General features: G+C 35.1%; 1 protein-coding gene across 1 annotated transcript in view; it reads right to left on the bottom strand.

Annotated features, from left to right (window-relative positions):
• The window catches only part of LOC144453531 (ryanodine receptor 2-like), a 127,762-nt gene that overhangs the window by 9,645 nt on the left and 101,641 nt on the right, over nt 1-16,476 (bottom strand). The window contains exons 98-121 of the mRNA XM_078144844.1: nt 16,066-16,145; nt 15,672-15,748; nt 15,196-15,269; nt 13,178-13,195; nt 10,102-10,182; nt 9,340-9,428; nt 9,104-9,160; nt 8,628-8,699; nt 7,975-8,161; nt 7,553-7,623; nt 7,203-7,268; nt 6,875-6,954; nt 6,285-6,388; nt 5,825-5,882; nt 5,560-5,636; nt 5,113-5,192; nt 4,908-5,006; nt 4,629-4,714; nt 3,968-4,162; nt 3,402-3,560; nt 3,041-3,227; nt 1,480-1,541; nt 788-887; nt 377-490 (exon numbers count right to left, since the gene is read on the bottom strand). Coding sequence (XP_078000970.1) covers nt 377-490; nt 788-887; nt 1,480-1,541; nt 3,041-3,227; nt 3,402-3,560; nt 3,968-4,162; nt 4,629-4,714; nt 4,908-5,006; nt 5,113-5,192; nt 5,560-5,636; nt 5,825-5,882; nt 6,285-6,388; nt 6,875-6,954; nt 7,203-7,268; nt 7,553-7,623; nt 7,975-8,161; nt 8,628-8,699; nt 9,104-9,160; nt 9,340-9,428; nt 10,102-10,182; nt 13,178-13,195; nt 15,196-15,269; nt 15,672-15,748; nt 16,066-16,145 — 2,273 coding nt within the window. The remainder of the gene's footprint in view (nt 1-376; nt 491-787; nt 888-1,479; nt 1,542-3,040; nt 3,228-3,401; nt 3,561-3,967; nt 4,163-4,628; nt 4,715-4,907; nt 5,007-5,112; nt 5,193-5,559; nt 5,637-5,824; nt 5,883-6,284; nt 6,389-6,874; nt 6,955-7,202; nt 7,269-7,552; nt 7,624-7,974; nt 8,162-8,627; nt 8,700-9,103; nt 9,161-9,339; nt 9,429-10,101; nt 10,183-13,177; nt 13,196-15,195; nt 15,270-15,671; nt 15,749-16,065; nt 16,146-16,476) is intronic.

Here is a 16,476-nt window from a genome sequence, read left to right as displayed (position 1 = left end):
CACAGCTGAGAAAAATGACTATTTTTAAACAATGATTAATACTTATACACAACTCTTCTTTTTCTTATTACATCTTTTACAACATGCAATGTACACCATTTAAAATCAAATTAAATCATTCACATCAATTCATTCAAAACATTTGTAGTTCAATCAATGCACACATAAGTCACAATTCGCTGGTGTCATAGCTTGTTTCAATTTATAATAATGCAGCAAATAGTAATAATGTACACCACAATTGTGTTTTGAGGACAGATTCATGCATACATATCTACAGGTAAGGTTGCAAGGTAAGGCTACGTAGACCAACCCTAACACACCAAGGGATACAATGAGGATTTGGACATCGAAAAAATATGTTAGAATTACATACAGGTCTAAGAACTTTCAAATTGGTCACCTTGAAGAAGAGCAGGATGAAGTTGATGATAAAGGCAAGTACCAATGCCACATACTTGAGACTGTAATAGTTACGGGCAAACATACTCTGTAGAGAGGACAAATACATAATTAGTTTAACAAATACATTTGATAAAACACTGGAACATCATAGGGTTGGGACAAAATAATTTTTCAATTCTATACAAAAAATGTTAAATTCTCGTGTCATCATATGATCTAATGTTATCATAAACAGTGTATGATGGTACATTTCGCTGAATTTTTACAGCTAAAAGTGGAAATAATATGCCACGTAATGTTCTTTAATTTATCTGGATTATTTCATATGTAGATATACAGGAAATATACAAGTCCAGAAATATTCAATCTGGTTTATACTCACTAAAAATGCCTGCCTTGCTTGTGAGATTTTGGGTTCTGGGATTTCTTCCTCTTTCTCCTCCTCCTTTCTTTCCTTGTCGGCCTCTGGTATCAGAAACAAGCTATGTGGAAAGACAAAACATTCAGTTAGCTATTTAAGCAGTGAATTTCTTGCCGGCCTCTGGTATCAGAAATAAGCTATGTAGAAAGACAAAACCTTCAGTTAACTATTTAAGCTGTGAATTTCTTGTTGGCCTCTGGTATCAGAAACAAGCAATAAAGTATTTAGTAGTCATGAATTGTAGTTATTGTATGCATTTTAATTTATGTGTCCCTGTTTTAAATGATTTTCATGTCTACTTTTATTCTCTACTGTCACACGATGAATTGCTCATTTTGGGACAATAAAAAAGATATATTGTATTGTGTTGTGTTGTATTATGTGCTGTGCTGTGTTGTGTTAAATGAAATTTGACACTAAATAATATATCTCTCAACAAATTTCACACTTGCTTATACCTTGCTCAAAAAAAAATGTTTAGTGTGACACAAACATCCTAGATGTAACTACTAGTGGTATAAAATCTGACTTACACTACATCATCATGAAACATGGTGCAATGATGTGGATATTTAGATCTTAATTTGTTCACAACATCTCAGAAATTGATATTTGTGAGAGAGTACGATCGATAAAAAGAACAAAGCGCTTACTCAGGGAATATTGAACTGTGTCTTCGTTCTCCAGAAACACCTGCTGGTACACCATTTTCAGTCTGTGTGATGAATGGAAAACACATTTAGCTTAAGATTGAACAGTTCTAGAGATGACGACATCTTTTTGGAATTGAATCTAGTTTTGAAGTGACTATGTAGCTTCCATGTCAATCACTCTAGATGTTAACAGTGTAATGATGTTTCACTGTTTGGTCAGGGAACCTAGTGGAGTCAAATCACTCCATACCTTTGTACCACTCTGAGGTCTATGGCCATATCTATAATTATTCCATACCTTGGTACCACTCTGAGGTCTATGGCCATATCTATAATTATTCCATACCTTGGTACCACTCTGAGGTCTATGGCCATATCTATAATTATTCCATACCTTTGTACCACTCTGAGGTCTATGGCCATATCTATAATTATTCCATACCTTTGTACCACTCTGAGGTCTATGGCCATATCTATAATTATTCCATACCTTTGTACCACTCTGAGGTCTATGGCCATATCTATAATTATTCCATACCTTTGTACCACTCTGAGGTCTATGGCCATATCTATAATTATTCCATACCTTGGTACCATTCTGAGGTCTATGGCCATATCTATAATTATTCCATACCTTGGTACCACTCTGAGGTCTATGGCCATATCTATAATTATTCCATACCTTGGTACCACTCTGAGAAGGTCTATGGCTATATCTATAATTATTCCATACCTTTGTACCACTCTGAGGTCTATGGCCATATCTATAATTATTCCATACCTTGGTACCACTCTGAGGTCTATGGTCATATCTATAATTATTCCATACCTTTGTACCACTCTGAGGTCTATGGCCATATCTATAATTATTCCATACCTTTGTACCACTCTGAGGTCTATGGCCATATCTATAATTATTCCATACCTTTGTACCACTCTGAGGTCTATGGCCATATCTATAATTATTCCATACCTTTGTACCACTCTGAGGTCTATGGCCATATCTATAATTATTCCATACCTTGGTACCATTCTGAGAAGGTCTATGGCCATATCTATAATTATTCCATACCTCGGTACCATTCTGAGAAGGTCTATGGCCATATCTATAATTATTCCATACCTTGGTACCATTCTGAGAAGGTCTATGGTCATATCTATAATTATTCCATACCTTTGTACCACTCTGAGGTTTATGGCCATATCTATAATTATTCCATACCTTTGTACCACTCTGAGGTCTATGGCCATATCTATAATTATTCCATACCTTTGTACCACTCTGAGGTCTATGGCCATATCTATAATTATTCCATACCTTGGTACCATTCTGAAGGCTATGGCCATATCTATAATTACTCCATACCTTTGTACCACTCTGAGGTCTATGGCCATATCTATAATTATTCCATACCTTTGTACCACTCTGAGGTCTATGGCCATATCTATAATTATTCCATAACTTGGTACCATTCTGAGGTCTATGGCCATATCTATAATCACTCCATACCTTGGTAACACTCTGAGAAGGTCTATGGCCATATCTATAATTATTCCATACCTTGGTACCATTCTGGTCCACTGCAGTGGGTGAGTCTGGTTCTTCATCATCTTCATAGTCTATACTTGATGATGGTGTCAGTCCCCTCCGTCGTCTTAGTCGCATCTTGTAGCCAAGTGGATGATCCTTCACTTCTTCTTCACCTTTCTTGAAGAAGTCTATTCCAAACGCTGACACAGACGGTCGACTGCCACAGGAAAGAAAGACAATATTGCATATAACTCATGTATAAAACATCATTCCATTCAAAATAACTTTTAATGAAATTTTAACATTACAGGACACCAATTTAGAATAATCAATACAGTTTCATGAAAATGACCAAATTTAAAGGAATGAGGTTATGACCCTGACTTCTTACCTTCCCAAACCAGGTAATCCCATATATGGTTGTCCATGCATATCTTTATTCATGGCATGTCTTGCAATGGTTGGGACATGTAGTGTATCAGTTATATTACCAGTTAGTTCCTTGGCATCTTCAATGATACGACTACCAACTAACATACCAACTATTTTACTGGAAGGAAATAGATGAGAATGTGCTTCTGATTATTGTCAACAAGATGTTTGTTAATTTGCACAAAATAAAAATTCACGCACACAATTCTTGACAAAGCATGCATCATGTAATGATACTGTTGGACATTGCAACTCGTTTTGCATTCTATCATGTGGAAAGTATGCGATCACCTGTTTTCAGTTTAATTCATAATATAGGTGGGTTAAGCTATCTTGGTAATCTGATGAACATAACTGATAAAAGATTGCACAACTATACATTCTGTGGGTACAGTAAAGTAATCGTATTGCCACATATAGCTACACTGCATTCTTGGTATGTCTTGGCAGGCAAGAGTAAAGAATACCCATACAAACAAATTCACCAGGCAAGAAGCAAAAAAATATCTCTATGAAAAAACTTACCATGCAAGGGCAAAGAATATTCCAACAAACTTCCATCCTATAAAGAACACCAACTTGATGAGCGCAAAGATGAGTTCTGTCAGAGACATGGTGCGAATCTTCTTGACTCCCCAGGTTGTGTTTGTAACACCTTCTTTGACTGTTCTGTAGACATTAGTTGGTTTCAGTGCACGACCTATTTGTCCTAGCCAACTCCTGGAATGAATAATGAGATTATATCATTCACAAATCAATCGGTAATCTATAAATCTGACTTAAATCTTGGATTAAACATTGCGATGAAATCATTTTAGAAATCAGTTAATAATATGTCACTCTAATACATATCTACAAAAACAAATATATTTCATTTTCTGATTTTTTATTGATAATCAATTTATGAATTGATTGATCAAGGTGATTACCTTGCTTTCTTTATATCATATAAGATATCTATCTAATATGAAACAGGGCAATCACCTAGGGATGTAACCATAGAAACAGCAAAAAGTGTTGACATGAAGAGTGGTAACTACACAAATCAAACATTCTTGAACTAAGTATGTTTTGAAACTATGCATAATTATGTACCATTCAAAAACAACAAAATGTTACATTACAAACAAGTTTGTGAAAAGGCTACTGGCATTTAATATCAACTTCTATTTTAGAAAGTATTTACCTGGAATCTCCTCCTGGAAAAATGACATTACCCAGTGTTTCAAAGAATCCACCTGTATCTCCACTGATACTGTTTGCATGCTGCATCTGTATAGACAGTGTACAAAGTGAATGTTAGCAATCTTGTAACCTTTGACCCAATGAGTCCTAATCACCTGACCCCCTTCAGAAAATTAGCCATCATTTTAGATCATTACAACTTGTTATATATGCAAGTAATTTCATCCATTTCTTTATGGAAGGGTGCAAACAACAATCATAAAATATTTCATTTCCCTACCTCAAAGATGGTATCTTCACAAAAGTTGACAAAGTCTTCAAGTTTTTCTTTTTCTCCGCCTTCATTGACGATATCATGTAAGAATTGTCTCTTGGATTCCTGAAATGGTCAAATCAGATTTTATTTCTATGTCACAAAATACATCTTTAAAGTACAAAAACCGAATTGAATCATTATAAAAAAATACATATATATATTGACGTACCTTGATCTGTGGTTTCTGCCATTGCTCAATGTTGGTTTCCTTGATTTCAAAATAAACCCTCTCAATTCTCTTGGCACTACCTGTAAACATATAAAATGTCTGTGTTGGTAAAATATCCCTCAATAAACTGCAATATGTAGCAAAGGGCAGGTTGCTTTGTATCTGGTGAGCATTCTTGTTGTGTTGACTGTCTGTGTTGGCTTTAATTCATGTCATGGTTATGACTTTCAATGTTTCAGGTCAATGTTCTGCTAAATTTACCAGTGTACACATAACTCATATTGTGAGAGTTTGTTTCATGATATTGGAGTTAATGTCAAGTTTTAGTTTGATTTTAGATTTATCATTCAAACTTAAACAGTCATAAGATTAATCTTTTTCTTTGTTGTTCCTGTGCAATACACTGGTATAACATGTATAGAAAATGTACATGAAATATGCACATACCATTGATTTCAATACGACCTAGGTATGGTTCAAAATGACTCAAGAAACTCTCTGCTAGCTCCATTATCCTGTCTAGCCTGTAACAGAGATAAGAAAATTGCATGTAGTCAACAAATGTTTACTGAAATATGATTTGATTTGTGAGTACAATTTTGTCTACAACAGAAGTCACGTTTCAAAATGAATACAATATTCTTCCAAATCATGCCGACAGATATATTCTTTATAATATCAGTAATGATAGATCTGTGTTGATTGTACTCACCTAGCATCACTGGACATGTGTTCTGATAGGTTGGTTAGTAATACAGCCAGGTTGAAACCTACACAATAAAGATCAAACTTTAGAAGACTAAAGACAGAATGAATCAAACCTGACAGTTTACTTCATCAGAAAGATTCAGTATCGGAAACATACACGACATAAATAATCTGTTCACTTACAAGTAAGGCAAACAGGAATATTTCATTACTAAGTATGGACCCAGAGTCCAAGAACATTCATGCTCACATGTGAATATTTATTTTTCATTTTCATTTTCTTGTTTCTAAATACCCTAACCTTGTATTTTTCACACAAAATAGTAGTTCTAATTAATCCCATTATCTTCATTCAGAACTTCATCACAGGAGATACATTTGTATTGATGGACTGAACTGATAGACTACACATAGCAATTGATGGAACTAATATAACAAACTACTCCAGGTAGATAACAACTCACCAATTTCTTTGGCTGGATTGTGGAATCTTTCTGTAAATTCTTCATAATCTAACTTTCCATCTTGATTTGTATCAGCACATGATAACATGTATTCTATTTCTTCACTACAAAACAAACAACACATGGTATAAATACAACATACAATGTATGGATCAAGTTGTCAGTATTAGCAGTTTAATACACGATGCTGATATCAACGAAGCAATCACTCTCATATAATAGAATTCACCTATCTCAAGAAGTCAATAAATTTCAATTTTTCTAATGATTGGCCTCTCAATAATATTACTAAATGAATGAACGAACTAATGAACAAACAAACAAATGAAGATTACACAAACACATGAATGAAAATATGAACATTTCTTTTGCCAAAATATCTTCCTCTAATATGGATGGACACCTAGTCTTACTCATCCACTACAGCAGTTATTACCGCAAACTACAGTTGTACTTAATTCATACTATTTATTTTGATATTTCAGTATGCCTTTACGTTGATTGATACTGTCTGTAAGTATTTAGTGTAAAAGACATTTAATATGTAGTTATTGATCACTGTATCAAACAGTCTATCAATGTATACTTACTTTGTATACATCTTCTGTGCTTCCATAGCATCTCTGAATTCCTTTGATGATACCCAGCCATCATTGTTCACATCCATTTCCTATGTGACAACACAAAACACATATCAATGTTTGACATACTCCATAGCAAAGTACAAATACTTTGAAATACATAATAAGTTTTATTTCTTTCTCAATTTAAAGAGAAATTTACTATCACAATGTTCAAATAATGACCAATAATGCAGGCAATGTACATTTTGCTGTGGGACTGCCCCCCCCCCCCCCCCCCCCTCCCCAAGTATTAAAATCCAAAGAAATGTGATACAGAGCTAGAAGAATTACTTACTTGGAATGCATCAGAGCATGTAATGTCCTTGACCTTCAGGAACATATCAAAGAATTTCAGGATCATCTGAAGTGAAATGGAAGAAATTGTTGCTCTTTATTATTTAAAAGTTTCAAGACAAGGGTTTTATCTTAATGCTATGTTTTGAAATTGTCAAGATGTGTTTTGAAATGTACAAACTTATGCTTACACAAAATTTGGGAGGTAAATTTGTCAAAACACATGAAAATGTAGAACACATTTCAAAGACTCTGAAAAAATACTTCTTTAACAATATGACAAATGTAATCTCTTTGTATTTCATTCCTGACTCTATTGTACACATCAATTGTCTACTAAAAAAGATGTACCTCCAGATTGGAAGAGGATTCCATCAGTGCGTCTACCATCTGTTTACCAATAGTACCATTCAAAACGTTACCTAGAATATAAAAAATCATCACATAAATACAACAAACATATCTGATTCAACTCCTGGTAAACTAAATTTTATATAATTTGTTCAAGAAATTGTAGATTATAACATCAGTTGACTAGACATTATCAGATGTACCAGTATCATGTCTCATTGTGTCTGTCACAATTTTCATCTTCTATAGTGATTTTAGGAGTGTTTTTCAAAAATAGACTATATTCAGACAATACAAGCTTCTCAAGCTCCTTGAACACTTTATAAAACTGGCACAACTATTCTCTTTCTCTTTTTATCTTTAATTCTGTATAATCACTGGTAATATAGTCTGACTGACCATCCAATATCACTATGACTTACCCTCTAGCATACTGAGTAACATAACCACCATCTCTTTCTGTAGAGTCAGTAATTCTCTGAGTAGTTCCAGTTGACTGATGTCTTGTGATAGTTTCTTCTGAAGATTGGCAAAGACATGAAGAAAGCCACCAATAGCATCCCATAATCTACTGTGAGCCAGTGCTAACTGATTCAATGAACAGGGTCCCTGTGAAATACATAATTCAAAACATTCTTCATGAAAATCTATGACAATCATCAAAATATTTTGATATGTTGATCTCTATCAAATTACCAAACCAGTGAAAATTTGATGTGTGCACACATACCAAATGTAAATGAAAGCAGGAAAAGGTGAAAGATTGCCCTGAATTGTATTAATTTATGAGTGAGAATGTCATCTCAGACAAATCTGTTGATTACATTGCAGCGTAAAAGGAGCAACACTAATCGTAACGTGTGTTTTTACTTTTTAAAATCTGGACACACAACTTAATTCCGATAATTTGACCATGAATACTGGTCAGGATTATTTATCCTTGAATATGTGTAGCAGTGATTATGACACTGGTACATGCACATACTATTAGTAGTTTCGTCACTACAGCGTACTAAAAACATTATGTTAAATGTACACAAACACACATGAATACATAGTTACACTTGGTACTTACTTGAATGTATTCTGTTAATGTCCTAAAAAGTTGCATTGTTACTTTGATGGCTCTTGAGAAGTTGTCACGACCCTGTGGAATGATTTGATATGAAATTCATCACATGGCTAACAATTTCAAACACCCCCAAGAATTTATTCTGGTTCCACAGATTTTCAGGCAAACAGACACCCAGTCAGTTAGCTTAACATGTTTCCACAAATTGCAGGAATATTAACACCTTACTTTCAAATTCATTAATTAATAAATACAAGTTGCTATAATTGGAAACATTTTCACACTAACTGGAATAAATTGATCAATGAGCTGAACCACAGCTATTTCATTATAGACAGTGAGATTGTTTTGTGAGAGACATCACCTGAGGCTGTAGTGAATTAACAGATCCAATGTACCATACACGTTGCTCTATTTCAATGATAACCTAAGATATTGGAATTTATTTGTAAATAAACAAGATCAGATACAATACATACCTGTGAGTCAATGACATCTTTGCCAGAATAATGCCAGTAAAAATCACTGATAGATTCCTATAAACAAAAACAAAATTAACATTTCTAATAATATGATACACAATTTATCATACTTCCTATGAGTTACAGTAAACATAGTGGGCAGATATTCTTAATCAGTAGGAAAAAGAAATCTATTTGTGACATCTTTGTACTTCAAAACTAGATCCAAAGCAGTTGGGGTGTAATAAACTTACCTGCATTCTTAGCAGATAATCCACAGTACAAATGATGATGTTGACTGTGGTGTGATTACCAGTCTGTGTTCGTAAGTAATTCTGGAATTCTGAAAAAAATCATAAATAACATCACAATGATGGATTCTACCATAGGTCCTCAAAAGTTGTGGGTCCAATTCTCTTCAGTGATTTTACTGAAGTATTTCTAGGAGGAATTTGTCTTAGCGCAAAGAAACCACAAAATGATGATCCTTTGTACATATATACCTATTTCTACCAAGTATGCATTTCAATTATTAACAAATGTTTATATATTTTTAATACCTTACACAAAACACTTACTTTTACTGTCAAAATTAACAAAGTCACTGCAAACCTCAAGTCTGATTAAAATCTGATCAAGGAAAAGGTTTGACTTGCTTTATTTACTGTATTTCATGCCTACTGTGCTTGTCCTTGCACGTAGTACATACCATACCAAAGGTATGAACAAAAGTGAATGTCAAGGGCAAGCCTGGTGGGTGCGAAATACAGTAAATACAGTCAATCAAGCCTTCTCCTTGATCAGATGGTAATAAAATTTGTCAAAGCTAAGAGAATACAATATGCTGTACTTGGTACAAAATCGTTAAACACATGTACATGTACATCCATCTCATAGGCCAACTTCATGGAAAACAACGCTGTGGTTCTGTGAAGTGACTCAAATTGTGTGCATCAGATTTCCAATTCTAGTTGCAATGCAAAATATATAATTTACAAATTGATGTTATAACTTACCTAAGTTATGGCCCTCACATAAAAGTTGCAGAAATCTAAAGAGAGCACATGTGAATGGTGCATCATGCAGCGCTTTCTCTCCTGAAATCAAAATCATTGTATTTATGACTGTCAAAGTTAGAATGACTTCCACTGCTAAATTTTCATATCATTCTCCTTAAAACTAACCACAGTAATGTGTTCTATAGCAATGCCAATCACCTTAGCATCAAAAAGCAAAAAGCATAGCCTATGCATTAAAGTGGGAAGCAAGGCCAACCCTTTAATGTTGCATGGCATAATCATGAAGAACTTCTATATGTTCTACTAAATGCACAAACTTTTAGAGTTGATATTGTATTGAATAACAACTTATATCATACCAGCTATAAGAAGCCACTACATTGTATAATGAAAGAAGGTTGCATCTGAAGTAGAAATGATAAATTTACATTCATGCCCCAAAATGAACTACACCTAAAATCAAGGACTATTTTATTGCTAATCTAACAAGTCTTTGTAGAAGACACAACCCCCTTCAAATACATTACTACCTTTACTTCTATGTGACTAAATGGTGACATGACTTAAAAGAAATTAGTGGCAACAAATAAATACTAAAAAGCGTCTGATATCCAGGAAATGTCTGGATTTCAATAATCGACCCAGAAGGTCAAAGTCATGGTCAAAGTTTAAAAAGAAAGTTTACACCAAATATTATGGGAATAGACACTTGAATGGAGTTTCTATATATTAAAATTTTTGAGTTATGCAGTAAATTATGATTGATCACTACAAATGTGGCCACCATTTGGTAAAATCTTATATGAGCAAAAGTAATGCAGGTGTGTCTCGTGTTCTGCATTACATTTAGACATGATTTTGAAAGAAATTGGCAATATAGAAATGATATAGACTGTCTGCAAATGCACGAAATAGCTTGATTTTGATAATTGACCCCTGCAGGTCAAGGTTGAGATCAAAGGTCATTGTGTTACAAGAAAGCTTGTATATGATTATATGGGGTTAGACACTTGAGTGGAGTCTCTACATATTGAAGTGTTTGAGTTATGCAGTAACATACTGTAATTTGTTACTCAAAATATGGCCGACATTCAATATAATGTGACATGAGCACAAAACTAATCTTTGTGTATATTTTTCCTCTATATTATCTGTGAACACATGATTTAAAAGAAATTGGCAGCAAATTACACTACAATGTCTCTGTAACAGGCAGGAAATGGCTTGATTGTGATAATTGACCCTGAAGGTCAAGGTCAAAGATCAATGTCTTAAAAGAAAGCTTGTACCTGGTAATATGGAGGTAGACACTTGAATGGAGTCTCTAGGTATTACTGTAAAAGTGTCTTAGTCATGCTGGTAAGCAATGATTTTTAACTACAAATATGGTCGTTACTCGGTCAAATTTGCATAATTCGCAAAACAAAGTGACATGCATATGTCCCATAAGACATGTCACCATTTTGTCAGGTTTGAAAGAAATCAGATATTGCATGTCTGAGAAATGATGTATTACACGGACGGACAGGCAGACGCTCGCAAGCACACATGCATACATGCATGGACTGACGGATATAGCCCCACTGCAACAGTCTCCCCCTATAAGGGACTAATGAAAATATGTCTAAATCTACCAAGGGGTCAAAACAGCATTTGGTGTAATGTGAAGTAAGCATTGAATACATTTTTTACACTGTACATGCATCTTACTGGACTACTTCATATGTTTGGTAAGTATGATGGGGTGTTTTATATGATTATTTTGGGTCAATGAATGATATAGAGTGTAGTCAGAAATGTTATAATGCATAATATATTATGAGGTTTAGATAAGGTGCATATCTGGCATTGCATAGATGGCAGGCTATCTTGGCTTGTTACAGTATCCATGGAGATACTTCCTGAGTATACATCAAATGTAGTCTGGCATTAAGGTGTTGTTAGGTGTGTAAGTTTTGTGAAATGTTAGCAATGTCAGTTGAAGTAGTCTGTATGATGTCCAAGCTAATCATTGTTCATTTCATTGAGTATGCCCTCAGTCTGCACACGTGTGAAATGGAGTGGCCCATCACATCAATATGGACTTTTTGATTACACTAAAAAAATAGTCATTTTTGTCATCTGTGGGTTCTGTTTTTCTGTCAATACTTATTAGTAACAATACAAGTGAGGTGCATATATTAGTTATCATAGACTGTGGTGCAGACTAATGAACGGCTATAGCAGACATTTTCTAGTGTTAAGACAAATGCAACCAAGAAAAGCCTGTAACATTTAGTAGGCATAGTGGTACAGTGAAATATGAACATAAGTAAAATCAATGAAGTATACAAAGACAAAGGCAAACGCTGTCATTTTAATTTAATCAAAATAAATCAAAATGTTCCAAAACAACTAATGTACAACCAATTTAAAATTGCTTCCACATGGATAAAAATGAGAAATGGTGAACTTTTCATTTGCACTTTCAGACAAACTTGGCTGATGGTCGATTCAAAATGTGTGTGTGTGTGTGTGTGTGTGTGTGTGTGTGTGTGTGTGTGTGTGTGTGTGTGTGTGTGTGTGTGTATGTAATGCATGTGTGTGTGAGTGTGTGTGTGTGTGTGTGTGTGCGTGTGTGTGTGTGTGTGTGTGTGTGTGTGTGCGTGTGTGTGTGTGTGCGTGCGTGTGTGTGTGTGTGTGTGTGTGTGTGCGTGTGTGTGTGTGTGTGTGTGTGTGTGTGTTTGTGTGTATGTAATGCATGTGTGTGTGTGTGTGTGTGTGTGTATGTAATGCATGTGTGTGTGTGTGTGTGTGTGTGTGTGTGTGTGCGTGTGAATGTGTGTGTGTGTGTGCGTGTGAATGTGTGTGTGTGTGTGTGCGTGTGTGTGGACATGTTTGGTTGAAAGTAAATGGATGTTCTGGATGTGGTAATCAAATAGTCTTTTTGTTCATATAAGTATTCTAAAAGTAAGTTGGTAAATATATCATATTAATAGGACAGAGTTTGACTTAAGTCTTACACACTAAAATACACATGATCTTAGTCAAAAGTTGATCAATGTAAAATTAAAATTAAATCCACAGCAATTACCTGCATAACGGAACTCGCCTTTTTTGACAACAGAAATGACAACCATGCAAGAAATCAATACATGCAGTTAGAACATCATCAAAGTATAAAAACAGTGACATATTTACACACAACACTAATAACACCTTGTACAATTTACTGTGTGAACAAATACAAATATATTCATTACGTGTACATTGTGATCTAAAAACTGTGCATAGAAAATCATTTAACATTTAAAACTTAACAATATGTCCATAATAGAAGCCCACGATTACTGACAAGACAGATTACATTGAGGTGGGTGGTGGTGCTTAGGATAGATTGGTCATTAGTGAATTAGATACACTGACATTACATGTAGAGTGAACTGGAGGGTATATCATTTGAATGTAAATCATGTATAAGTCATTGTAGAGTTCGTTGTGTGCAGTGTGTCTGTGTGTTGGCTATCAGAACTACTGGGTGTGTCCATTTGTCTATTGGGTCAAGTGGATGTGTCCATGTATTGACTACTGGGTCAAGTGGATGTGTCCATGTATTGACTACTGGGTTGTGTGGGTGTGTCCATGTATTGACTACTGGTCAAGTGGGCTTGTCCATGTATTGACTATTGGGTCAAGTGGGTGTGTCCATGTATTTACTACTGGGTCATGTGGGTGTGTCCACGTATTGACTACTGGGTCAAGTGGGCTTGTCCATGTATTGACTATTGGGTCATGTGGGTGTGTCCATGTATTGACTACTGGGTCAAGTGGGTGTGTCCATGTATTGACTACAGGGTCATGTGGGTGTGTCCATGTATTGACTACTGGGTTGTGTGGGTGTGTCCATGTATTGACTACTGGTCAAGTGGGTGTGTCCATGTATTGACTACTGGGTCAAGTGGGTGTGTCCATGTATTGACTACTGGGTCATGTGGGTGTGTCCATGTATTGACTACTGGGTCATGTGGGTGTGTCCATGTATTGACTACTGGGTCAAGTGGGTGTGTCCATGTATTGACTACTGGGTCATGTGGGTGTGTCCATGTATTGACTACTGGGTCAAGTGGGTGTGTCCATGTATTGACTACTGGGTCATGTGGGTGTGTCCATGTATTGACTACTGGGTCAAGTGGGTGTGTCCATGTATTGACTACTGGGTCATGTGGGTGTGTCCATGTATTGACTACTGGGTCATGTGGGTGTGTCCATGTATTGACTACTGGGTCATGTGGGTGTGTCCATGTATTGACTACTGGGTCAAGTGGGTGTGTCCATGTATTGACTACTGGGTCATGTGGGTGTGTCCATGTATTGACTACTGGGTCATGTGGATGTGTCCATGTATTGACTACTGGGTCTGGTTTCACTCACATACTAAGGGACATCATTTCTTGGTTACCTATAGGATATGATTTGCTGGTCAGGGGAGGTTCTACCAATGACTGTTACACCATGCTGTGATTTGCAGTGGTTTCTATAGAACAGTGGCAGGCTGCTCCTACAACTCCACACATGACATATGGTCTAATGATTTCTATGACAAGGGTTTAACACAATCAGTCCAACTTTACACAATATTTAAACTGTACATCAATTACACAATGATTTTAACAACATAAAATAACAAGTTATCATAACATCTAATTCCATGTACATCTTGGATTTTGAAAAGTAAAAGCTATTTTTCAATAACATATTGTCATAATTTCCTGTTTGAAGTAGTTGATGACATGATAACATAAATGAGAAATTTCAAGTCAACATTCATTTCTCTCAATTGATATTACAGCTGAGGAACTAATCAAGCCATGGTGTTTCCATAGCTATATATTTCACCAACTCTTGTGTAGTTTCACAACAAAACTAGTTTGAAACATTTCCATTGCACTGTCCAAGAAACAAATCAAATTTGCAGTTGCATTTTTGTTTGTAACTTTGTGAAAATGTAGTATGTCAATTTAGAGCGCCTTGTTTATGGTATTTTCCGACATCGCCATATTTACTGCCTCTGCCTATTTTGTAAGTGTAGCCATAGCAACAACTGTCACTTACCTGCTGCCTCTCCTGATCCAACACCCAAGCCTTCAGCCTTGTTATATCTTTCACAGGCCTCTAAGTCCAGCACACTAGAATAAACAAATTTAAAGCAAATGGTAAAGAGCACAAAATGTAGTTTTTGTAATGAATTACTTACAGGTTATTCCAATGCTGAAAAGATGAAAAAACCCTGTGTAATTAAACCATATTATCCCAATCAACTACACTGAGATTTCTAGTCGGATTGTCTGTTTAAAATCACTACATGTGACATTACACTGAAAAAGTTTACACTTTGTACAGAACTATGTTATCTACACTTTGACAAAGAACTCTTAATAATTTACAGATATTCTGACAATGAGTTCCCTCTACTATGATGGCATTTGTACCAATGTAAAGCTTACAAGTAAAACCATCAAGTGACTATAGTCCAGGTAGTGCGTACATTTCTAATTACTGGAATCCTCCTGTTTGATGTGAAATCTTACCTGCATTGTTCCATCAGTTCAGCTACACTTGTGAAGAACCCTACATCCATTTTATCTTGTAGATGCTGTAACATACGCTGTTAATTTCAAACAAAAGAAAAAAGTAGTTAAATCAACTTGGCAAAACTCACAGATCTCAATATTACAAATAAAAAATATACAAATATAAAAAAAAAATTTCTCAACTTGCGGCAAGTCGAATACATGTCTGTTAATCTACACAACTCACATCATAAAGTACATACTTGGCAAGTTGGAAGTTGTGACAGAACATTCATCCTACTGAGAACCTCAGAGGTTCTCCCATCCTTATAGGGCAATCTTTGATTTGATTTGATGTGGAAAACAAATAACTACCACATACAGTTCACGATTACACTCATACTAAACTTACTCTTTGTACTGCAGTATTACCACCTCTTAATAAAGATATACCTAGTTGTAATGTGTGCATAACCATGTCTGTACGATGACCTGATCAGATGGGAAGAATAAAACACAGTTTTAAAGTTACTCACTCTCACCTAAATCAATCAAACCCTACACCTTAAATTCTTAATCCCATAAACAAACTTGAAGTCTTTCCTCAACAGTGACAATGTATAGTACTTCCGCTATATTTTGAAGTATCTGCAATAAGGTGATTAAACAGCACCAATGGCATTCTCTTTGCTTAATTTCAATTTATCAGAAGATGCAAACTTTAATGATTTTCAGGATACAGAAAACTGTATATCCAAATCCTGAAGCATGAGAAATGTCAGCCTGTTGACAAAATCATAAAAAGAAAATTTCAAATCTTACT

Source organism: Glandiceps talaboti, chromosome 2 (assembly GCF_964340395.1).
Source record: "Glandiceps talaboti chromosome 2, keGlaTala1.1, whole genome shotgun sequence".
In the NCBI taxonomy this organism is placed as follows: Eukaryota; Metazoa; Hemichordata; class Enteropneusta; family Spengelidae; genus Glandiceps; species Glandiceps talaboti.
Note: the sequence above shows the minus strand (reverse complement) of the source record. Positions and strands in the feature narration are given on the sequence as shown.